General features: G+C 33.7%; 2 protein-coding genes across 5 annotated transcripts; both read left to right on the top strand.

Annotated features, from left to right (window-relative positions):
* The first annotated feature begins 10,931 nt into the window (after window positions 1–10,931).
* LOC113864624 (14 kDa proline-rich protein DC2.15-like) lies at window positions 10,932–11,741 on the top strand. 3 transcript variants are annotated; one of them, XM_027498555.1, is made up of 2 exons: window positions 10,934–11,071; window positions 11,192–11,556. In XM_027498555.1, the coding sequence occupies exons 1-2, from the start codon at window positions 10,938–10,940 to the stop codon at window positions 11,475–11,477; spliced, it is 420 nt and encodes a 139-aa protein (XP_027354356.1). In that variant the 5' UTR covers window positions 10,934–10,937; the 3' UTR covers window positions 11,478–11,556. The 3 variants fall into 3 exon arrangements, with proteins under 3 accessions (XP_027354354.1, XP_027354356.1, XP_027354357.1); XM_027498556.1 differs by having other exon boundaries at window positions 10,938–11,040; window positions 11,203–11,556; XM_027498553.1 differs by having other exon boundaries at window positions 10,932–11,741.
* A 3,655-nt stretch (window positions 11,742–15,396) lies between these two features.
* Window positions 15,397–25,137, top strand: LOC113864991 (PX domain-containing protein EREL1). Of its 2 annotated transcripts, XM_027499283.1 has the most exons (11): window positions 15,397–15,731; window positions 15,815–15,945; window positions 17,784–17,894; window positions 19,039–19,137; window positions 20,941–21,027; window positions 21,999–22,107; window positions 22,244–23,052; window positions 23,257–23,421; window positions 23,510–23,752; window positions 24,229–24,450; window positions 24,597–25,137. In XM_027499283.1, exons 2-11 carry the CDS (start codon window positions 15,856–15,858, stop codon window positions 24,825–24,827), a joined length of 2,166 nt encoding a protein of 721 aa, XP_027355084.1. In that variant the 5' UTR covers window positions 15,397–15,731; window positions 15,815–15,855; the 3' UTR covers window positions 24,828–25,137. The 2 variants fall into 2 exon arrangements, with proteins under 2 accessions (XP_027355084.1, XP_027355083.1); XM_027499282.1 differs by having other exon boundaries at window positions 15,397–15,945.
* The last annotated feature ends 366 nt before the right edge of the window (window positions 25,138–25,503 follow it).

Raw genomic sequence — 25,503 nt, 5'->3', positions numbered from 1 at the left:
TCTATTGTTAAGTCTCTCCAATTATCAGACATCTTAGCCTCCAGTATATGGTGAACAAATGGGCTTCGGCTTACGAGATCGTCTCGATCATTTTTAGCTTCAGATTGATAAACTTGCTTTGATTTCTCTTGCAGCGCCGAGGATTCCCCCTGATCCTGGATGATAGGTGTATTTTGAGAAGGGATGTGTGTTTTGATCTCTCCTCTCAAGCTAGCATTTTCCCTTCTCAGAGCCGAGAGCTCTAATGCATCCTTTTCTCTCTCCCTTTTCATCTCTGCCATTTCTGCTTTGAGATGTCTTAGTACAGCTAAAAGGCTCTCATCGGTCCCTTATTGCATCAATACTTCATGTGTCGGTTCATCTGGTGTAACATTCTCCAACTGTTGCCGAGAGGTTCCTCCCTGTTGAACATGTCCTTCCTGTTAGCTTCTCGTTAGTACCATTTTTAATTCTGAAAAATGAGGCTAATAGTGCCCCACGGTGGGCGCCAAAATGTTCTTGTTAAGGTAACACAGGTCTTCAAGTCTCTGCTCTGACTTGCTAACATTTTTCTAACCGTTGCTGACGTGGGAGGGTACCTGCAAAAGGCACTCCGATGCTGAAGTCAGGATTCGGTTCTGAGCAATAAATGCTATTTAATAATGAAAAGTCAACCCTTTATCTGTACTTTTACATTCCTTATATAGGCACTGTAATGGGCCAGTGGACTTGTCAAGCTACACTACTAGAAAAGTGCTTAATACAGACGGATTTTATAGACGGATTTTAATCCGTCTGTATTACAGACGACTTTACAGACGGATTTGTGGAATAATTTTTTTTATTTTCTAAAAAATCCGTCTGTATTTAGCCCGCCTTTTGGCGCCAAACGTTATAGACAGCAATTACAGACAGATTTTTCCGTCTGTAATTTGAAAATAGGAGAAAATATTATAGCGGAAAATTACAGACGGATTTTCCCGTCTGTAAATATGGCGGTTTTAACCGACCTTTCAGGTGGCAAATTACAGACAAATTTTTCTGTCTATAAATGGGATTGACGCATTTACAGACGAAAAAATCCGTCTATAATATGCCACCTGAAACGCACCGTTTCATTAAACCCATTACAGACGGATTTTTCCGTCTATAATGACTGAAACCCATAAAAACCACGTCTCCTCTTCCCCTCCCCCATTATCAGAACCCCCCCTCTCTCTCTCTCTCTAGGAGCTCAGTGTTTTGGTCATTGCGAGTGATTGGAGCAATCATTTGAAAGTTTTTTTGCATCATTGTATTCCTGGTACGATACTCTAACTTTTAATCAGTTTAGTTTTTTAATTTTTTATGTTTTTTAGAGACTTAAAATTTCTAAGATAAAGTTGTAGGATTGGAGATTGTATGACTGGGGGGAAGGGCGTAGAGGTCCTTCTCCGAACCTGATTATTGTGTGCTGTGGGATTGTTTGTGTTTGTGGAGTTTGTAGAATATGCATGTTGTGGAGTTACAAGGGGATGTGCTCTAGAACGGTTTAAGATTGTGATGTGTTTATGTTTGATGTATCGAATAATTTATTGTTATATAATTTATTAGTTGATTTTAGGTGAAATTTTCATTTTTGTAAATTAATGGTAAACAAATGTAAAGAAATTAACATATATTAGGGGAGATTTTGCCAAAATTTATATTAAAAATTTCTGTAATGTATTATGAGAGATTATGGATGAACTTTCATCGAATGATGATGAAGGTAATCTTGAACTATCAGAGTAAATGAGGTAAAGTAAGTAGGTTTGTTAATTTACTATATTGCCGTGATTATTTAATTTGAGTTATCACCAATATTATTCATATTTTAAACAAATTATAGTATTTGTTTCTAAACATATATATAGTTTGATTCAGATATGGCAGGTATAGGTAAGAAGGGTGTTACTCAGCAAACTGATCGTGACAACACTTCTTCACCTACCGCTCCGACTTCGACGTCCACACCAGCAATAGTGCAGACCTCCCAGGTTAGGGGATAGGAGCAATTTATCATAGTGCTCAATCCTGGGTATATTGCTCCTCCCCCTCCAGTACAGCGAGTTTCACACTCTGCACCCCCTACTACACAAGCCACACAGTCACCTGCTACACAGGGCACATGAGATGGATCCACTGCTGTCTCATCTGTAAGCGGGCAGCAGTCATCACAGACCTAGGCATCATCGAGATCGTTAGAAATTTTGAGATGGGATGGGTCCACTTGGTAAGTAATTCAATCAAACATGCCTAACATTGCATATTTTATGTGAATGTTAGTAGTTATGTTTTATTGTATTGTATTATCAGTTGGATACCACCACAAAAAGGTCTCCATCAGGTCACAGATACGATTAAGAAGATGTTTGATGCGCCTTACAGAAGTTTTGCAAAGGTGCCAAATGATACAAAGATGGAATGGTTCAAAGATTGGAAGGTAATAATAGTGTATTAATTTTAACTAAGTATAATTACATATGACTATTTGTACCTCTTCTAATGAAATTGTGTTTTTGTAGAGCAACTTCTCCATTCCCCCCAGGACGAAAAGATGATTTTCAAGGCCTGAAAGAGTCGCACTGCAAAGCGACTAAGACAGATGTACACTGAGGCTCGCCAAGACCCTTCTACTGCTGATTGGATCGCACCCAACTTTCTTTATGCCTTGCAGGAGTATTGGGGTACGGATGAGTTTAAAAATCTCTCTATAAAGAACAAGACAAACAGGGCATCTAATAAAGGGGGTCATTGCATACTGGTGGGTCTACGACTTTGGCTGGCACTAAGGCGAACTTGGTATGTGATTTTAAAATTCAGTTTACTCTATCTATAATTTCATATTTGAGATTGTGATTTATTTCCAATTGCAGGAGAAGTCGTTGAAGAGGCCACCTACTACTGGAGAGTTGTTTAAGGAGACACACACTCACAGGCAGAATAAAAACCTGTGGGTTGATACACGATCTCAGGCCACATATGTAAGTCATAGTTATTGATAATATATGTTATTATTAGCAATTTATTAAATAGTTCTCCAAACTAATGTCTAATTATCTGAACTGAACTGTAGGATGACTATATTCAAAGGCTTGAGGAAACTTCTTCTCAGAATCCAGAGTCAGTAGATGAGAATGCTATGTGGTCACAGACAGTGAGTGGCCTTTATAAAGGTCGCATTTATGGCATGGGGGGCCACTTTGCAGACTCCATATCCCCTGCATCTGTCACTGGAGATGCCCCTTCTCTTGCACCTGAGGATGTGGAGGACATGGTCCGCACTTAGGTCCATGCCCTCAATGAAGAACTCCAAAAGCAGAATGAGGAGATGTGGAAGAGCAAAGAAAGTGCATGGAAGAAGAAGTGGGCAAAGAAAATGGAGAAGAAGGTGGCGTCGAGAATGCAAAGGGAGGTCCAACAGCAGATGACGCAACAACATATGCAAATGCAGCAGATGCATGCTTATTTTGAGCTCATGAGAGCAAGCAGCTCCACACATCTTCCTCCTCCTCCACCAGCTCCAGCACCATCGATTTTCACCTCCATGCATCATTCCTCTACTGACTCCTCTTCTACTGATGATGATGCTCCTTCGGATTATGACCATACAGATTATTCCTGATGAAGACTTGTATTTTATTTTTAAATGTATTTATTTAGATGCTTTTTTGTCTTCCTTTGTAATAACATTTAAATTTTATATTTTATAAATCATTTTGGAATGTTTAGATGCCGAATCTATAGTTTCTATTTTGTTTATAAATTGTGATAATCAAGAACAGCAGTAAATAACTATCTATATAAACAAAAAAATATCAATAATAGTAAAATATATCACCGACAAATTACAGACGGATTTTTAAATCCGTCTGTAATTCTTTACCGACGAGGATATTACAGATGGACATAAACCGTCTATAATGGAAAAAACTGTCTGTAATGCTCTAAAAATTCGTCTGTAAATCTGTCTGTATAAACAGACTTTTTAGTAGTGCTACTCTTCATTTTAGCCCTTTATTTAAAGTAAATAATATCTTGATTATTACCCCTAATTGGAGTAATTAACTTATAATCCTGATAATGGGTATCCGGCCACCTAGGCCGAATAGGTACTCGGTTTCCTTTCACTACAAGTAGGACCGAGTTGGTCTTTATCTAATACAAGTATATTTAAAGATTTAGTTAATATTAAAATTTTAAATTGAAATTTTATTTAATAACTTTTTCAAAAATAATATATTAATTAAAAATATAAAATAATTATTAAAATGATAATTTAATATTTTTTAAAATCACGACACAGTAAATTTTTTTTTTATGTTTAATTTATTTTTGTTGCAATGAAATTCACTCAATCAAATTTCCATTTCATGCACCTTACAATTTGTCCATAAATTAGTCCACGCCCTTCCTTGCTTTAAGACCACCCCCCCCCCCCCAAGAAGACTACCACCGCCACCTGTACTAAGGCCGCCACCTCTAAGAAGACCACCATCTCCACGAAGACCGCCACTCCCTGCATTAAGACCATCACTTCCACGAAGACCACCACCGCCACTTGCACTAAGACCGCCACCCCCACGAAGACCACCACCGCCTGCACTAAGACAACCTCCCTCACAAAGACCCCCACCACCGGCACTAACACCACCTCCCCCACGAAGACCACCACCCCGAGAAGCCCACTGCCCCCTAGAACACCCCATCCATACCACCACCCTCACTAACACCATCACCAACCTCATCAGAAGGACAATGTCCCAAGGACACGTTAAAGTTTGGAGTTTGTGCTATTCTTTTAGGACTTGGTCCCATTATTATTGGAACTCCTCCTTCAAGCGAGTGTTGCACGTTGATTGAGGATTTAGCCGATTTCGAGGCCGCAGTTTGTCTTTGCACTGCTATTAAAGGCGACGTGCTTGGAATCGACTTGGATGTACCCATCACGCTCAGCTTTATTCTAAGAGCTTGTCAAAAAACTGTCCCTCCTGATTTCCAGTGTCCCATAAAGTTATATGATATATATATATATATATCGTCTTTGTCGTCGGAGAAATGTTTAAATATGCACTTACATTATGAAATTAATGGAGTGCCTAAGCATTTTCCTGGCCGTAGTTGTTTTTCTATTCATGTGTTTTTCATATATTGTTGTTGTTGCAGTTCGACTATGTATCGTGCTTCTTCAAATTACTAATAGGGCAAGCTTTTTTGCCTTGAATGGTATCCTTGTTCATTTGTAATGAAAATTATCTTATTTGATCATTAAGTGCAAATGTATTATTTCAAGTATAAGCCGTTGGGAATAGTAGCACGTTAACAGTGTTAAAACGCGAAGATTTTAAAATTGCAGTGGGCATGCACGTATATACAACAAATTTGGTTTGAGATTAAAATGATCTGGAGAAATGTACAAACCTATAAAAATTTATATACTATTCCCTTCTGTTTAAAATAATAGTAATTTAAGGACATAAAAACTAAGAAATATATTTAATACATTTTTTTTTATAAAAACTAATATTGAATTTTCTATTATATCCTTCATACCGTTGAAGTAAAGATTAATTTGAGGTAGTAGAATTTTTTAGAAATGACTATAGGAATAAATGGACAATGAAAAAAGAGAGTAAGTGATTGTTGAGAAAATAAAACTACTACAATTTTCAAAACCTTCATAATAATTATACAACGGTGGGTAAAATTGACGAAGATGTATTATTCAAAATTATAAAGTGACAAACAATTTTATAAAAGTTTTTGCTAAAGTGACTTTTTTTTAATGGGAGAGAATAATTGTTTCTTAAAAGTGATTGTCGTTATGCTTAAACGTGTTACACATGTATATGTGCTCTTATATAGTGAAAATTTTTAATGAGTTTGGTATATTCTTTGCATTCATTAATTATAAAATTTACTCAATTATATAATAATTATAGTCTAATTATAATATGATTTTTTTACTATATTTGTTCTTGTATAATTTCACACACACATGTGTGATTAATTTCTTTTGTTTTCATATTTAATTCAAAACAAGATATTTCTAGTTTTTAGATTTCATAATTTAGCTTTGTTAAGAACTCTTATTAATATTACTACTATTATATGGAATAAATAAATTACATTAAAACTACTCAGGTTATTTCACATCATTAATTGTATTTAGCCTTCAACTTTATAATTATATTATTACATGTGATTTTTAATGGAATTAGAATTTAAAATTTATTATATAAAAATTATATATAGTAACTTCAAGTTAAAAATTCACATATACCAGTGTCACTTATGTAATAATTCATAGTAATATTTTTATGTTCGATTAATTCAATACATTATTAATTTTAATATAATACATTATTGATTTTAATATGTATCTAACTTTATACGTTATATTCTCGATTCAAAAGCCTTATTATCAATTCAGTTATACATCAGTCTTAATGAATTTTATTGTTTTAATAATAATCATACTTAACTATAAAATTTTAAAAATATTATTAAATAAGATTTCACAACTAAATTATTTACTTGATTTCATATAAATTTATATTTATTATTTTAAATATATTATTATCTTATTATATAAAATATTTAATTCATAATATTTTTTTATTAAAATAAATTTATGATAAAAAGTAAAGACTTGTTATATAGATGTTTATTTCAAAAAGTAAGCGAACTTTCACATGAAAAACTATAAATACAATTTGAAGATGAGAATACGGACATGAGTTTCCATTTTATAATAATTTTGACAGTTGAGGACATATTAACCGAATTTATTAGGTTTTCCACGTAAGTTTGGGAACTTGCTCTTGGTTCCAAAGCATTCATTAATGAAAAGTTTTACATATTCTAGGGTAAACAATAAGACGACAATTCCCATCACCAACCTGAAACCTTCTGCTCTTCATGCAAAGACCAGTAATTTTCCTCTTTATTAGTGAATCTTTCAGCCTCGTAAAATTCTTTCAATATATCCTCCAAGTGATCTTTCCAATTAATATGGCCATCCGACTTCCTCGCACCACTCCCATTTCTGCCAGCAATCACAGCCCCATTCTTGGAGAAGCTGCTAAACTGCTTGAACACATGAAAATGAGGTAGTAAAAACTGCAGCGTCATCTTCATGTAATCATTCCATCCCAAGCTGGTATTGTCATCACCACTCTTATTATCAGCCGCAAACCAGCCATAGGAATCCCTATGCATGTGATTGGAACCAACCAATAGCTAGCTAAACAGTCCATTTGGATGAACAAGTGCCGCGAGGGTTCATGATTTGGAGATAGACAGAGGTGTAACCTGGAGGAGCCTGTGAGTCACCCTTAGGATATATTAGCAACTGATAATCGTAACCTCCTACCTCGAAGTACTTGCTGCACAGTGCCCTAACCTTTATTCTCGGAAAACTGTGCACCGTCTATCGGCACACCGCCGAGAACTCGCCTCACCGATCCACCACCACCGTCTCCGTCCCTCGACCCCACGGCCAGGTCCTCCGCCGCTGCCCGCCTTCTCCTTTCATTGCTTCGTACCTCCGTGGCGGACGATAGTAATATTGGGCCTTTTTTTTTATTCATTCCGTTGTTGTTTCATTTTATCGGTTAGGTTCTGATGCATGCGAGAGTAGGTTTCTAATTTAATGCTGACCTTTTGTGGCCGTTGGATTAGTGAAGATTTAAGAAAATTTATATCAATTGTGATAATTATTAGAATATTTAGTAAAAATATTTATTTTATATAATATTTTTTTATAATAAACTTGTAGTCTAATAAAATTTTTTAAAAAATAAAATAAAATAAATAAAAATAATGATTATTATATAATTTTAACAATTTTTTTATATAATTTTATAAATAAATTTTACAATATTATTTAAGTATTAACTATAAATTTTTTATATTATAAAATATTTATATTATTATGTTTTTGAGGATTATATTTTATTTATATAAAAATATCTTATATTCAATAAAAAAAAGTTAAACTAAATATATAAAATTAATAACAAAAAATAGTACTAACCAAAATATCTTAGAGCCAATGTAAAATTATTAACTATAAAGCTTTAAAAAAATTATAATTATATAAGAGGTTAACAGAGTAGGACTCAAGACTTTAATTTATTTTAACAGTTCTTTAAAAAACTTGTAATTTATTTATTATTTAAAAAAATATTTATTGTCTGTCGAACAAGTTAAAAATAAAGAGATTTGTAAGGAATGATACGAAATATTTCCATATTACTTAGTGCTACCCTAATTGATAGGGCTCCAGTTGAATTGTGTAACAAAAATAAGATAGTTTGAGAGTATTTAATTTTTTTTTGTCCTTACTAAAGTGTTCTGCATTTTAATGGTTGATTTGATTGAAATTGTTGATTAAGATAGATGTGTCAGATCTTATACAACGTTGTGCCAATATAATTTGACACTTAAATTGCATGCTCATTTAAATTGTATGTTGTGAATGTTATAATAAAAAACACCGACTGCTATTAAGATTTAAATGGGCTAGTTTAAATGTTGAAGGCTAATTTCATCAATATTTTTTACAAAGTAACACATTATTTAATATACTATTTATTCTTAATTAAAAATTTAAAAAATATGAGAAAAAAGCATTAAATTAAAGATGAGAAAGAATAAAATTTACATAACTTTTATAATTTTTAATAAATTTTAGCTAATAATAAAGAGTGCATAAAAAAATATGTTGTTAATATCACTTTTTTAAGGTAAGTATTTTCTGAAGTAACATTTCTATGATGCAGTTTCTGATATACCAGAAAAATTTATCCAAGTTAGGGTTCACTTTTGTTTTGTTGGATTTTCTCAGCCCGGGGTAGAATCGGTTAAGAACAGACTCCAACTCAAGAGGCTAAAAGTTGGGCCAATTTGTAGGGTTTTATCTTCCCGTTTTGTGCTAAGTCAATAGTGTTTTCTCCTACGTTTTCAAAACGTACACAACTTGTATAAGGCCCATTGATGAATCATGTTTTTAGGCCCATAGAGTCTTTATCAGCTGAAGCCTAAGTCCACTAGCTGGACCAAAACAATTATACCGTTGAGTCTAGGTCGCCCAGGCTAGGTGTAAAACCAACCCCCATCAAGATAATAATACTTACAAAAGTTGGTTACTTATTAAAAAATATTAATATTGATTTTAAGACTTAGTTTAAAAAATTTAAAATAATATAAATTTATAAAATATGTATTATATTTTTATTTACGATATAAAAAATATTTCTTTAAAATAATTTATTTGTTTATATGGTTAAAGTTAATTTAACAAATAATATTTACAGGAACAAAAAAAAACACCATATATATATATATATATATATTTGTGTTGATTAAGACAAAATAAAGAAAAAGAAAGTTTGATTAGGGGTTAATGTTTGCTGAGAAAAGAGATGAACAAAGAAAATCAAAATTTCCATTCCAATTCGGGACCAAAGAATGTACGTCAAGAAGGTGACCTCGTTATCCTAATGCTTTTTAGAGTTAGTTGTTACCTGCGACGTGTAACACGAAGGCAACGAAGAACGTGCTTATGTTGTTCACACTTCACTTCACACGATGACTTTTTGTATATAATTTAAATTGTTCGATAAACAGGACAAAATGTCTGAAACAAGAAGTTTTTTAAATTTTGCCCCACAAACAAGATGAGCCATCATGGTCTTGCACTGAATGTAAGTGACTCTTCTAGTGAATATCAATAATTTGATTTGAAGCCATTTGCAGGCGGGAAATCGATATTAAAATAGGGAATGCCCCACTGCAACTTGTCCATAGTTTTCCATTTTCATCTTTTCTGTTTGGAATTTGACAAATTTCTCATGTAAGATCAAAATTACTTCAAATGATAGAATAAGAATAGGATTGATAATTCTCTTATTTTATGTTTGATACATATTAATGCAATAAACTAAATGCTCTTTAGTTAATTTCGTTGCAGTGCAACTCACTTTGCAAAATGTTAGAGAGAAATAAATCAGCAAATTTATGTGAGGAAAATGGTATATTGATGAAACATTTTTTGTCTGTGTAAAGGTGGTGTTTGTGAACGTCGAGGCATGCATTAGTCTAAATACACTATTCTACTCTATGGTATGTGGTTCTCCCGGGGATCACTATTACAAGGACTTGATTTGAGCCATTGAGTGTTATAGAAAGCTGCACTTGATGTAATGTGCAAAGTAGGGTGTGTAGGAGAATGGAGAGTGAGGGAGGAAAATGACCTGGGCATGGTGTGTGCAGAATGAATGATAGTAATGTACAGATATAAACTATAGAGTAAGTAGAGTGAAGAGTTGCAGCATGGTGATGGTGCAAATGCAACAACCAACGAGTGGAACACATTTTTTCATTTTTTCCCCAGTGGAATGCAAGAATAAATGGAGTAATTTTTTGTCTTGTTTTAAAAAAGTAACTTTTACTCTTGCCACATTGCTCACACAAGCCAAAGCTGGCGTTTTCAGGGCCGAACCAACAATTAAATGTGAAATTGACTCTGGCATTCTCATGATAAGCCTTGGAAATGTTATCACTTCCCGCGGAATAAGGGCCTGTAGTGTGTTACAAAGTAAACCTAGTCCACATACAATTATTTTTACTTACCCAAACACTTTGGAAGAAACTCACCTTCCTAATTATTTTTTTAATTTATCACAATTTGGGTAATATGACCCCCAAGAGAGATAATAGCTAACAAGAAAGCTAAGGCTAGTTAGAAGTCCCATAATCAACCAAAACACTGCAACCCACTCGTTCAGAAGCTTACAAAAGATCCAACTAGAAACGTTATCACACCCTCCATTCCTTTCCACTCAATCAGATTTCAATTTCAACGTCCACCTTACAAATTTTGTCTATAAATTAGTCCACGTCCCTCCCTTGCTTTTCCCACTCAACTAGCAATGGCTTCCATCAAACTCCTTGCCACAATTTTGGTGCTTTCACTCATTTCTTACTCAACACTCACCCACGCCAATGGTTGCGCACCCACACCAAAACCATCTCCATCCCCATCCCCACCCACACCAAAACCAACCCCACCCACCCCAAAACCTACACCACCCACTCCAAAACCAACACCACCACCCTCTCCCAAGCCATCACCACCACCCTCACCCAAGGCAACCCCAACACCCCCACCTGAACGCAAGGCTTGTCCTCCACCATCATCACCATCATCACAAGGTCAATGCCCCAAAGACACCTTAAAGCTAGGGGCTTGTGCTGATCTTTTAGGACTTGTTAACATTATTGTTGGAACTCCTCCTTCAAGCAAGTGTTGCGCATTGATTAAGGATTTGGCAGATTTGGAGGCCGCACTTTGCCTTTGCACCGCCATTAAAGCCAACGTGCTTGGAATCAACTTGAATGTACCGGTCACACTCAGCTTGATTCTAAGTGCTTGTCAAAAAACTGTTCCTCCTGGCTTCCAATGTCCCTAGAATTCGCATTATTATATGAAGTTTTATTATATATATATATATCGTCTCTGTCGTCGGAGAAATGTTTAAACATGCACTTACATATAGAGTGCCTATCTAAGCATTTCCCTCGCAATAGTTGTTTTTCTATTCATTTGTTTTCATTTATTATTGTTGTTATTTCGATTTTGTATCGTGCTTCGCCAAATTACTAGTTAGGCAAGCTTGTTTGCCTTGATTGGTCTCCTTGTTCATTTGTAATATATAATGAAATATTATATTATTTGATCATTAAGTGCATGTGTTATGCAAGTATATGTTTATTTCAAAACATGAAGCACCACTTCTTATAAAAAATTATAAATTCAATTTCAACCATCAGAATCTACAATATTATCAACGAAATTTGATTTGGGTAACAAGAGTAACAAGAGGCTCGATATCGATTAAATAAAATTTTAAGTTCAAATTCTTATATATATAAAAAAAATTTCAGACTTACCCACTTTATGCGTGATGAATACAGATTAAATTGAATGAGAAACAAAAAGAACATGAACCACCACTTCGTATAAAACTATAAATCCAATTTCAACCATGGGAATCCAAACATGACTTTCCATTTTGCAGAAGAAATTTGCCAACTCGCTTTTGGCGGTTCCACAGTATTCACTAATGCGAAGTTTTGTATATTCGTGCACATTAGCATTTCTAAATCAGAGTATTTCTAAATGCAGCACTGTTTTTCGGTATAAAAAAAAGAAAAAAAAAGGTGAAATCAATTACATTTTTTAAATAATAAAATTAAATTATATGCATTATAATTTTTGTATAAGTTAATGAAATATTTGTTAAAAATATATATCAGTTTAACTTAAAAATACTGTGTACTTTATTTTTTCCTTCAATAAAACTTATCGGTAATTTTATATGAGCCTTAATAGATTAAAGAGAGAAAATTATTATTATAATTATATATAATTACTGTCATTTAGAATCGCACTTTAATTTCTAGAAATTTTTTTTTTTTAGAATCAGTATAGAAAATCGACATATTAGTCATAGAATATCATAGACTATTTATAAAATATATCAAACAATTAAAATAAATTATAATGTTTATACAAATATTTTTTATTAGAAAGAAATTATGAAAATAATAAATTTCTAACACTTAATAATTTTTAATTGGTATATTACATTTTTTTTTTAAAATGCCAAGAGAATATCGTTAGTTATTGTAGTGGTGTGTGCGAGAGAATAGAAATAATCTTTTTGGCCTAATTGTATTTTATTTTTTAAAATTGTGTACATTTTTAAAGTTAAATGATTTTATTCTCCTTGTTAATCTTAGTACTTTATTTTAAATTTTAATAATTTTTATTGAATTTTTTTATAAATTGAATTCATTAAATTATTTTAAAGTTTTTTTGGCTCAATTTTAATGATTAAAATGAGTCTGTGTCTCGTTCTTCATGTGAGGGAGAAAAATTTGTGAAGGAGGATACATGTGAAAACCTACATAAAGTTTAATATCAAATCAAATTTATATAATAATAATATTTTTGTCTTGGTCGTGTTACAACTTGCAATAGAAATGGCTGGTTTAAAACTATATAGTAACATGCAGTAAATTAAGCAGCGCAGTAAAATGTTTCCATCACCGTCTATATATACTGAACCATCCACAATCTATCTCCATCCGTATCAATCCCACTCCTCATTTTCTCTCTCTATGGGAATCTTACGATAGTGACATTAATTCTACTATAGGATGTTTATTCTCAATGGTTTTCTTCGTGATCTTCCACGGCTTTCTTGAACTGTGTTACGTTGTAAACTTTCTCCCATGCAACAGGATTTCCATTACCACAATTCAAGAAAGCCGTGGAAAATCAATGAGATTATCTGCTCCATCTTTCAACCCTCTACACATCAGGTTTCGTAATTGTACTTCTTGATCACATGAATTAGCTAGGCTTGATCAATTGTTCCAATTTATTATTCTTTTTCTTCATAAAATTTCCATTTTTATAATACATATATAGCCCATAGAACTAAGAAATGTGTGGCGCGATTTTGGTTTCTTTGTAATTCTTAATGGTAATTCAGATATCTTTCTCTCGCTTCAACCAAGAAAATGATAAACTCGATGCCCAGAATTATACGAGGGCTTAAATCTCCGTGATCTTGATCCGTTCCCTTTTTGTGCTTTTCTCTCTGTCGGTGTTTTTTTGGTTCTTTCTGAAGCATCGTTGGATGGCCCATTTTGCATGACGCACACAAGTGAAAACCATTCACGATGAAGGCGCAAATGTAGGCTTTGTTAAGTAAAGTAAAAGAAAAACAGTGCAAGTACAAGCAAGCTTGGGAGTCATCACTCACACGAGTCACAAAGGCATAATAATCAATAAATTTCTCACCTCTTAACCTTTGATTTTCTTCTTTCTTTAATAAGCAATTTTAAAAATTGTATTATCAAAAGACATTAAATTCAATAATATTATATTATTTTCAATAAAAACTTACTGTCCCGCTAAACATATGTTAAAAAATAATTGTTCTTATTATCGGGCAAGAATCATACTAAATTATTCAAATGAATGAGAACGGGTGTATTTTTCTTTCTCTTGTTTAGCAGGTTTTCATGTGAGACGAAGGTGTTATTGACATAATGTAGAATTACTGCAGAGAAATAGTGTTATGGCAGCACTGTGGCGTGGGGTACTTTGGCTTAATTGGAGGAGACATGATCTTTGGCGATGTTGTGAAGATTTAGATATTCAAAATCAAACCTTTGTCTGGCTTTTCCGGAAAAAGGAAAACCTATGTATGTTTGTTTTGTTTCTGGAGGTTGTGGGAGATGGACCTATTGCAAACAAAGCAAGACACAGTGAGTCAATGTTTGCGACTCTCTGTAACACGTTGAAACCGTAAAGCAAGCGTGAAATATGAAGCACATCGTTAAAAGCTGTGTGGTATTTGATTTTTTCCTTTTAGTTTATGTGAAAATTTGAATCTAAACCCGATGAGACATTTTGTAAAATACTTTATCAATTATTTACACTCAATAAAAAATAGGAGTGGGAGGAAATGCATTCTCATATAAATTTTTTTAATACATTATTGGATAAAATCATTAGAAATTATAAAAAATATTAAAAATATTATTAAATTAAGAGTGAAACCTATATAATATTCAGTAAATTTTAGTTAATAACTAAATATATTTTAAAAAATATATTAAAAATGGTACTAATATATATATATATATATATATATTAAATTTTAGTTAATAACTAAATATATTTTAAAAAATATATTAAAAATGGTACTAATATATATATATATATTATCATATGATTTAATGTATTTATAATATTAAATATATTGTAATTTTTAATAAATTTGTTTTATTGATGTCGACCATATATCCTTAATTACATGTTTCAAACACTGATACTTACATTTCTTTCTGCCACTAAATGGTTTTTTCTTGCAAAACGAAGTTAAGCACCGACTTCTAGCAAAGGAGCTTTACGTGTTAAACTGGTGCTCTGGGAGTGCCATAGTGGACAATGGATGGTGAATGTGAAAGTGGATGTGACTCCAAAGCAAACTAGCACTAGGCAAACCAATCACTTTTCATATTCTTCTGTTTTTTTGGGTCCAACCAAATGCATTATTCTTGAATTTAACCCAGTTCATTTTTTTTCATTTGCGCCCTTTCCATACTGATATCTTTTTTCTTTTAGGGAAAAAAGAAATATTTTATAAAAGGGAAAGCTTTAGATATAATATTAAGGCCCAAATCAACAAGGGGAGGTTGCCCAGTATGGTCCAGCCCAGCCCAGCCCAGCCCAGCCCAGCCCAGCCCAGCCCATTTCATTTTCCAAATAAAACGAACCCAAAATAAAAGAGAAATGTTTTTTACATTTTTAAGAGCGTTTGGTTTTTCCTGATGCTGCGTGCAATTTTACAGAAGAAGACAGTTAGGTGTGGCTGTTTCTTTTCCTTACTTATTCCTTTTTTATCTTTATTTTTATGTTAATTTGAGCTCCAAAGCAAGCGCACTCCAGTATAGAGAGCACAACACCAGAGTATTGTGTTGTTCGGTTTTCATTGGAGCAGACACGTGTGCAGAATTACATAAGCACCCACTGCGCTTGCGGCTTTTCTTAGCCACGTTGCCGCTCTACTCTTAACGTGCGCCCCTCCGCCGTACCCGCGACGGCACAGATACCAACTTTTCCGATCCGATCGGCCAAACCCTAGGTCTCGGTGCTTCCGACACCCTCACTTCGCATTCCAATCCCAATTCAAATTCAGATGATAATATCATGATCTTCAAATTGTAGAAAGAGAGAGCGAATTCTAGGCTGTGACGACGACGACGAAGATGCAGAGACGAAGTCCTCCCAAGCATCGCCACGATGGGACTTCGCCGCTGCCTCTCGGCATGGATTGGAGTCCTGCACCTAGAAAATGGGTTAGTTTTTTTTTTCCTTATGTAATTGTTGTAATATTCGGGCGATTGAATGAAATATCTCTATATTCTTCGATCGACCTCCTTGTTCTATGGGTATCTATTGTCGTGATTTTATTGATGTGCGTGATCGTTATGAACTGTGTTTTTATGAGAATCGATAGTGTGGATTTGATTCAGCGGGTAGGGTGTGTCATTTTCCGTGTTTAAATGAGAAGGAGACCCATGTTATAATTGCTTTCAACTTTTAAGCCGTGGAGATCATTGCTTCTCTGTTGCTTCGAAGTTTCTTAATTACTGGAAGGGAGGATGAGTCTTATCTTGTAGAAAACTATGTAATTTGATAGTGGTTTATATAGTTTTGTAGCATCAAATGCAAGTTATGGAATGTTTTCAAAGATGGAAGTTTCTTGAGAACTTTTGACCAATCTTGTCAAAATTTTGCTCCAACGTGTAAGATCATATGATCCATTTTTTCTGGTCTCCCCTCTGAGTTGTGCGCCATGGTTGAAACCTACCTTTTGGTGCTGGATGCGTTAAATGCTGCTGTGGAACCCTCAATCTAGTTATCCCCGACACATCTACCTCATCTCTCGTGGTACCCCATTACCATGCTCTGGTTACTCTTTGGCCCTCACTGGTTCTCTTCTGTGTTTCTGCCTGAAGGCTAAAGCTAAGTTCGAGCCTTTCTTTCCTTGCTGAAGGCTGATGCTTGCTGCGAGCTCTGTTGTTGGGTTGCAGAGTGCTCGATTTCCTTTTATGTCTTTATTATAGTGTAGTCTAAAACTTAGTAACTTAGGAGGCGTGTATTAAGTTACAAACCTTCAATATAAGGTTAATTAAATATTTTTTATGTTTTAGAGTTTTTTTCTCATTTATAATTTTTTAATTTGTGTGTAATTTTTTATTTTAGTTGACACTTACGATTCATGTAGGGATCCGATGATCCTACCATCCAAAACCCCTCTCTGTTCTAACATTGAAAATCAATTTTCACAACCTTGCTTTTGACATCATTTTTTAAGTGGATTAGGGGTGTGTGGAAAAACCAAGATGTAGATTTTATGCTGTTCATCTCATAAGGACGATATGAATTCATTTGTTATAAAAATCTAAGTTAAGTGGTGGCTTGTTAGGATCCAAATTGTAAGGTGTGAAACTTGAGTTTTGCATTGGAAGTATTAGATTTTAATGTGGTGATTTATAAGACTTGGGACTTTCAAATTACAACGGCTAGTTTTTGAGGTTTGATGACTTTTCCCAAGTTTCTTATAAATTAGTATCAAAACCTTTCATCATGTTTCTCAGCTATAAATGAGTGACACGAGCAGTGATGCTAGTATTGCAATGTTCACCTGGTATTAGTGAAAGAGCTAGTGCACAGCTAACTCACATTCGCATTAGGACTTCGGAGCATTAAGTGATGTTAGGATCTAATTGTAAGATATGGGGACTTGAGTCCCACATTGAAAGTATGGAATTTAAAATACCTTTGGGTCTCCAACTTGAACAATTAGCTTTAGTGGTGAAATTCTCTCAAGATTCTTGTTATAGCTCTATAGTACAATTTTTTTTAGGCTTTCAATTTTGTAAAGCATTCACTTCAATCTTCATTTGCAAGTAGAACTAGAAACATATATTTCAAGAAATATTGTATTTCGGGTATCCTAAGCTAATTTATCCCCTCTTTTCCATTTTCAGGAATTGTTTGATAACTCATATTTCTGTGACTTTTACACATTTATTCATAAAAAAATGCTTTTTCCTTTGTGCAGTTATTATTATTATAATTATTATTTTGCATTTATTTATGTTCTAATTCTGAAGTCCCTATTTTACAGAATGGACGGGACACAGTATGGCCACACAATCATCGTACTGGTTGGAGTTATTGTGTCACTATACCTTCGTGGGTTTTCATTCCAAAATCAAGGAATTCAGATCCTATAGTGGTAAAGTTTATTGATATCCAAATTTTCTTTCATGGCTGGATTTAGAAGTAATATTGTACCACCTCTCTTGTTTGGATTTATTATTATTAGAAGTATATACTTAGTTTGAAGCAAGTAGAAATTATCATATAGTCAGTTTAAAAGTTTTGTTTAAATTGTGTGATTTGTAAAGTCAGACTATAAAATTGAAATGGTGAGGAAAATAGTGTGGAAATTCATCCTATCTTTTAAGAGACATAGTGAGAGAAATGCATTAGAATGAAGGGTATTTGCATTATTTTTAAACTTAAAATGTATTTATAATGTTTGACCAGTTGGGAGTTTCCTTTATAATACACATTCATGATACTATGATGCTGAATTTGAAATATGCTACTAGAGTTATTTTTGTTCGATTTGTAATTTTTGTGCACAGTCTAACTACTTTTTCAATATCCAGCTATAATTGACTATTCTTATCAACCACAAAACTTTCTAACAATAATGGGATTCTTGCATCATTGTCGCTCTTACTGGGCCAATAGTTAAAATTGTCTAATTTTGCATCATTGTTTATAGAATATTACATGCATTCTAACTTCGCAACATTTGTTGTTTGGTCATTGGTGTACCATCTTGTGTTGTGCTTGTTGCTTTGTCACCCTTAACATGTTATTGCCAGTCAATTTGTTTCCCGATTGTCACATTTTTTCTTTCTATTAGTATAGTTAATAGTATTTAATTTGTGTTAAAATTAATTAGATCAAGGGGTATAATGTTGGTGGCTGACAGAAATCACTAGCAGGAGAGCTTGAACTAATTATGTGTGTTGAAGTCCCACATTGACTATAAACATGGCTAAAGAAGAGTTTATAAAGGATAAAGCAATCCTCGACTTATGGCCTAACTTTTGGGATTGAGTTAGGCTTATAAGCCCAAAAATTCAACAATGAGAACTACTAAAGTGGATAATGCATAAATTTAACAAATGTTTTTAAAGTCGAACCAAGATGTGTCTGTGAATGAGCAAATTTTGTCTTACAGAAAAGACTATCCGAGGCAACTTGGCATTAATTACTTACAGATTTTCCATAATTCATTTATTGTGTGTCATTAAATAGTAACTTCTTTGTCAGTGTTCATTTTTAACATCATTAAGGGACAGTTCTACAGGCTTCAAGTTGGCGTACAGTCACCAGAAGGGATTACAAAACTCCATGGAGTATTAAGAAGGTTCAATGATTTTCTAAAGTTGTTTGCTGATGTAAGTTTATCCTTTTTAATTGCATCTTTTTGGTTTGGTTTTTCATGTTTTTGTGCCTAAACCTTGATTCTAATAACTCATTTTCCATTTAATCATTGTTACCTACATGCAGTTGATACTTGCTTTAGTGATAGTGTTTAACACTTCCTGCAATTTTAGCCATTGATACAATTTATTGTAGTAATTGAAGAAATAGCTTAACTCATCTGAAACTCTCTCTCAAGGGGACCTCTCTTCATTAATTGAAGACCGGCTAGAAAATGTCAACATTGGTGAAAGAGTCCAGCAATCATATCCATTTCTACTGCCTCCCTTTCTAATTTACTTCTTAGACTATAAGAATGCTAATTGAAAGATTGAGTACAAATGTCATGATTCAAGAACAGTATGTTGTGATTAAAAAGAGAGTATAAGATGTAGTGTAGAAGTTTCAAAACCGGAAATCTTGCCATTAGAAAACTAATGTCTAAGTTCAAAGTTTGGAACTTAGCCAGATCTAAAAGAAAATCAACATTAACTTTTCATGGGGAAAACAAACATGGACGGGTGGTGTCAGAATATATGAAAATATCTCAGAATATCTTAAATTATCCTCTCTAAATTTAGTTTTCCTAATTACCCAATATCTCTTAGAATTAATTATGATATTTCCTTATCTTATCATGATTTGTATCCCTACTTAGTTAGGATTATGGTTAATATAAACAAGGGTTAGTGCTTTAGATTTTAGGAGAATATAAAAGATGACACTATATTATGGTACATCTTAGTCAATATCTGCTGTTTCATTCTCTTTTATCTCTTTCCTCCCTCTGTGCCTTAAATTCCATAATTTCATTGTGGTATCAAAGTGGTACCATCCTCTTGTTGAGCTCCCAAAAGAATTGTAGGTCTATTTTATTTCCATGATTTTTCTTTCTAAATATTTGTGTATTGTGGTGCCGTATTCTCTCCTCAGTCATTACCATTGTTTTTTGCAACTTTGCCATCAACTATCTGCCGCTGGCTGATGTCTTTTCAGGACAGTCGCAATATGATATGACTCACCACCTCCTTTACAGCCCATCTTATAAGTCTCATGATTATCAGATTCTTCATGTGCCTGCACACTGTTCATCTGTGGCTGCCCTAGCCAGCATATTTCACGCACTGCCTTTGTAGCTTCTGTTCTAGTTGCAACCGGCACATTGAGTTCATCAGCTTCCCCTCCCATCAGCATATATCTTAGAATATTTTTAGTTATCCTCTCTAAGTCTTGTTTTCCTATTTCCTCATCATCTCTTTTTATTAGTTGCCATATTTTCTTATCTGATCATAATTTGTTTTTTTAATTAGTTAAGATTATGATGAATATAAAATAAAGGTTAGTACTTCGGGTTTTTTGAACATACCAAAACATCAATATATTGTAATACATCTCAGTCAATATCAATTGTTTCACTCTCTTTTATCTCTTAGGTTCTGAAAATAGTGTGCCTTGCAATTAAGGGACAGCAATGGTGGCCTCACAAAACATGTTATGACAACATGAGGGAAGGCAACCCTTTTTTGCATCAATGATAGATATTGATAAGAAAGAAAGAGTCCTATTTAGGAAACTTTAAAATTCTTTCAAGAGAGAGAATACTTTTAGTCATCAGATAATAATAGAAATTAATGTTTTATAAATGATTTAAGAAGCACACTGCCTGGGCTATGTGCATGTGTTATGCATAATAGATAGACCGGTAGATAAATATTTTGCATCTGTATTTGTTTAAGTTAGACTGATCGGTAGAATTTTGCCACATGTTATCTTTGTAGCTTAAAAAGGAGTTTCCCAGGAAAAATATCCCTCCAGCACCACCCAAGGGACTCTTACGATTGAAAAGCCGGGCTTTGTTAGAAGAGGTTGGAAATATCTTAACTTATTACAGTACCAATTGTTGCATTTTTTGGTATTATGGATCTCTTTATATTTCATCTTTCCTGAATTTCCTTATGTTCTAAGAACGTAGTTGGCCTAGATGCTTAGCAACTGAAGATTAATTGTACATTTAATTTTGGGTAATGTGTATATATTTTGGTTACCATTGATCACATCCACGCAATATGTTTCTAATCCTTAAATGTCCCTTTTAGATTTGTGTTAAACAATGTGCTTACAATCCAAACACTTAATATCTGCCATCTTCTTGTCAAAATGGGCCCCATTAATTTATTTACAAAAAAATGGAAACATCAATAAAATAAAAATGTTTTCTCATGCTTTTGGATTTCTGCTAGACCTTGTTACTATTTTTTTTCACCTAATCCCTCTAACTTCTTAATCGTCACTTTTCTCTTTGAACAGGAAGAAAAACTACCAATTTTTCATGTGATTGCAACTCAGTTAATTTTTCAGCGTGAATTCCCGTTCAAATAAATACTAAAGAACTTTTAGAGTCAATTTTATATTTGTACAGTTATATTTTTATTTGGTGTTTTAGAAAATATTTGAATTCGAGAAGGGTGCTTGTATATTTTTTGGGACATAAAAAACCTATATGAAATTTACCCCCAAATTCTATTTATTTACGTGGATGTTAAGAGATTATAAATTATCTAGTAAGTTTTCTTGAAATATGTTTAACAGGTTTCTTAATATTCGTAGGTAAGGTTGACTAACTATAAATAAATTTTAAACAAATTTGGTTATATGTTTTATGAGTTGTGCCATCTATAGAGTGGGTCTATCTGTCCCTTCCCCCCCCCCCCCCCCCCAACACACACACAAAAACACACAACAAATTAGATTGAGCCACCTGAGTGCTTGTGGACAATTGAGAATGCAAGAGTTGGCTCAGTGGCCATATATTTTAAGACATTTACTTTTGCTACAGAGAAGGTGCTCTTTGGAGGAGTGGATCACCAAACTATTGTCTGACATTGATATATCAAGATGTGCTGCAGTGGCATCATTTCTCGATTTGGAAGCTGCTGCTAGATCTTGTATGTGATTGTCTTTTGCTTCTGGCATTTAGTTGCCTCATATATGTCTTGTCATGTCATATTTATCTGCTTTATGCTAACTGATTGTTAGCTTTCCCAAATTCTGATATTTTATATCTCATTTAATCACTCTCAGCAATTCAAGATGCAAGCCAGCAGAATTCAGAATCCGATCCAGATTCCAATAACAGAGCTTATTCAGTGCAATCACCTCTCCACTCAAGCTTATCATTAGTTGCTGGCAGTTCGTCTGTGGCCTCAGATTATGGTAGTGATACTGCATATGAGCCCTCTGACCTAGGAACTCCAAGAATTGGACAGGACGATAATTCTGAAGTTGGCACAGATGATTTAACATTAGATGAAGATATGACCAATCCAATAGAAAAGCTTGTGAAATATGGAATATCAAATATTGACGAAGGTTTGTTTGTGGGTCAAACTATTCTGGAGCAATTGGAAGGCCTTCCTAGGCATAAAGCAAATGCCAGACATGTGAACTATGTTACAGAAAAGGACAAAAATAATGGTAATTCATATAATTCTTCACTTTTGGCTAATAATACCATGGAGCTTTTCTCTGAGCCTGGGCATGCCAAGGTTAGTAGTCATGTTCGCAAGCTTTCAAACGAGAGTATTGGAAGTGATGGAAGCTCCATAAGAGGCAGCGACATGTCTAATTTTGGGATTCCAAATTCATCGGGTGATGGCTGTCATGACCTTCCTGGATGTGCTTTAGTATCGAGAGAAACAGATACTATGGGCCATGCAAAGTTGAAGGGTACTGATGATGCTCAATTAGTACTTCCCCTAGATCAACGCAATAAATTGAACAGGATTCTTTCGACAATGCAGCGAAGGCTAATCACTGCAAAAACTGATATGGAGGACCTTATAGCTAGATTAAATCAAGAAATAGCTGCAAAGGATTTCCTTGCAACAAAGGTATACAATTTGGCATGCATTTCCTTGTTATTTTATTTAGTTTACCTGTATCTTTAATTGGTGAGAGACTATTTGAGTTGAAGATAAAATATATCTATAATCTATGGATATCTAAGGATTATTTATGGTTCCACGGAATGCATATCAGCTCAGAATTTTTTATAAATATTAGTTGTGTTTATAGTAGCTGATTGGATTGTTCAGGTCAAGGATCTGGAAATAGAACTTGAAACTACCCGAGAGAAAAATAAGGAGAACTTGCAGCAGGCTATTCTAATTGAGAGGGAAAGGTTTACCCAAATGCAGTGGGATATGGAGGAACTTAGACAAAAGTCATTGGAAATGGAGATGAAACTAAAGTTTGAATCGGTATGACATTCTTGCATTTGTTTTACAGATATTGAACTATTACTTTAGGACTCACTGATTTCAATAATGGCTCATGACATGATATCAGGGTGGAAATTCTAATCAGAACTTGACAAAGGAATCAATTGCTCAGCAGAATGATGTATTGTTGCAGAATTTAGATGCTACTAACGAGCAGCTGGAAATCTTGTCAAAACAGTATGGAGAGCTAGAAGCAAAATCCAAAGCAGATGTTAAAGTTCTGGTTAAAGAGGTCAAATCTCTCCGTAATTCTCAAACAAAGTTGAAGAAAGAACTTAATGAGTCGATAAAGGAAAACTGCGAAACTGAGGTAGGTTATCTATCTATCTGCACATATCATATTTTGCTGGATGTTCTTCCTCTTTATATCTTTTCCCCAAAAAATAGCTTTGTCAATTTTTTTTACTTGTCTTTTCCCCAAAATATATGTATACATTCTGTATTTTTTGGGGGGCACAAACACATTCTTCATTGGACTGTTTTTGTTTTCTGATATAGTATTAGACTCTACTTTCCTCGTATTTTAAATTTATTTATGTTGCCCATTTATTTGTTTTCCTTTCCCATGGTGTTCTATAACTTCTATTTATGTCTTTCATTTTGGAGTTAAATGGAATGTAATTAGCATGATATCATCTTTAAAGGTTAAAATTTCTAATAGCAATTGCTTCCTCAACCGCTCTACCACAATTTCCCTTGTCTGATTTGTGGACTTCAAACCATGTTACGGACCCAGAATGTCTGACATATTCAATGATGCTATGCTTGTGTTTATCGTGTGTATAGAAACTACTACTTCACGAAAGAGAGAAGAGGGAGCAGGCAGAAGCTGCTCGGAAAAAACTGCTGGAAAAATGCAGGCTTCTTTTCAACCGGCTTCAGGAGTGCAATGTCAGTCTTCCTAATGAATATGAAGATAGGACAATCGTGAGTTCATCACCATCATTACCTGATGCTTTTAATCAATTAACGACTTCTGATGACCAAATTGACATCGTACTAGCGGAGGTAAAAGTTTTATCTTTCTGTCTTTCTATGTTTTTGCCAGTTAGAATTAAGCTGCGATTACTTTCTTTAATACAACACATTTAGGGACAATCTCTTCTATCCTGTAAACCTCACTATAATTATGAAACTTATTTAAATTTGCTCAGGTAGAAAACTTAGAGAAGGACTATGGAAGTGAGGCTTCCAATGTAGATAAAACCAATGACATAAAAGATGGTGTAATCTGTGATGATGAAATGAGAAAGATCATAGCAGATTTGTTCATCGATAATGTTAGATTGAGAAAACAGACAAACCGCGTTACAAGGCATGCTCTCAAATTGGACATGACAGCAAGTGATGATTCCCCTTCAATGGAAACTGTAACAAGTATTTAAAAAAATGTGGTTATATATATTGTTCTTCCGCATTTGATCCAGATGCCACTATTTCGATCATTTGCTGTTCCTAATAGGTTAGTTAATCTTATACTGAGTCTGAATGCAGTAGTTCCACTCGTGTATTTCTACTTGTACGAGGTTTTACTTTGCACACAAATACGAGCCTTGCACTACACACCCTTTTTTTCTTGTGAACTTAAAATAACGAAAAGTTGGAACTCATCCAAGGTGCAATTCTGTTTGCTCATGCCTTTTTCTTTTTTATTCTCTATTTTTGTTTAGTAAAGAATGCATTTTTTCGCTGTGGTTATGGAAAGGCAATGGCAGCAGTGTTCTTCGCTATTATTTTTCACTTTAGGCATGAAATTTCACCGTATTCTTCACTTGAGAATTTACATAATTTGAAAATGTAATTTATTTCAAGCGCATTGACCACGTGCCTGTCATATAGCATACTTTTTAGGATAATAAATGATAATAATATAGTCAAAATTAAATGATATCTGTTGTTAAATTTAATAAAATAAAATCATTAATTTTTATTAAAAAAATTAGTCTAACTATTTAATTTATACTTTTTATAAAATATATCAAGCGTATAAATACTTAAAACAATTTAAATATTAACATTTCGTCACTGTACTGTATTTTAACATATGATATTTATAATTTA

This window comes from Abrus precatorius, unplaced genomic scaffold, assembly GCF_003935025.1.
Source record: "Abrus precatorius isolate BTA unplaced genomic scaffold, Abrus_2018 Scaffold4, whole genome shotgun sequence".
Lineage (NCBI taxonomy): Eukaryota > Viridiplantae > Streptophyta > Magnoliopsida > Fabales > Fabaceae > Abrus > Abrus precatorius.
The sequence above is the reverse complement of the archived record's forward strand: the minus strand, read 5'-3'. Positions and strand labels throughout refer to the sequence as shown.

Excerpts from the sequence above, each read along its gene's own strand:
- LOC113864991 (XM_027499283.1), top strand. The coding sequence starts at position 15,856 with ATGCAGAGACGAAGTCCTCCCAAGCATCGCCACGATGGGACTTCGCCG. Across the intron at positions 23,053-23,256 it reads AGGATTTCCTTGCAACAAAG|GTCAAGGATCTGGAAATAGA; the intron begins GTATACAATTTG and ends TGGATTGTTCAG. Across the intron at positions 24,451-24,596 it reads TTGACATCGTACTAGCGGAG|GTAGAAAACTTAGAGAAGGA; the intron begins GTAAAAGTTTTA and ends AAATTTGCTCAG.
- LOC113864624 (XM_027498553.1), top strand. The coding sequence starts at position 10,938 with ATGGCTTCCATCAAACTCCTTGCCACAATTTTGGTGCTTTCACTCATT.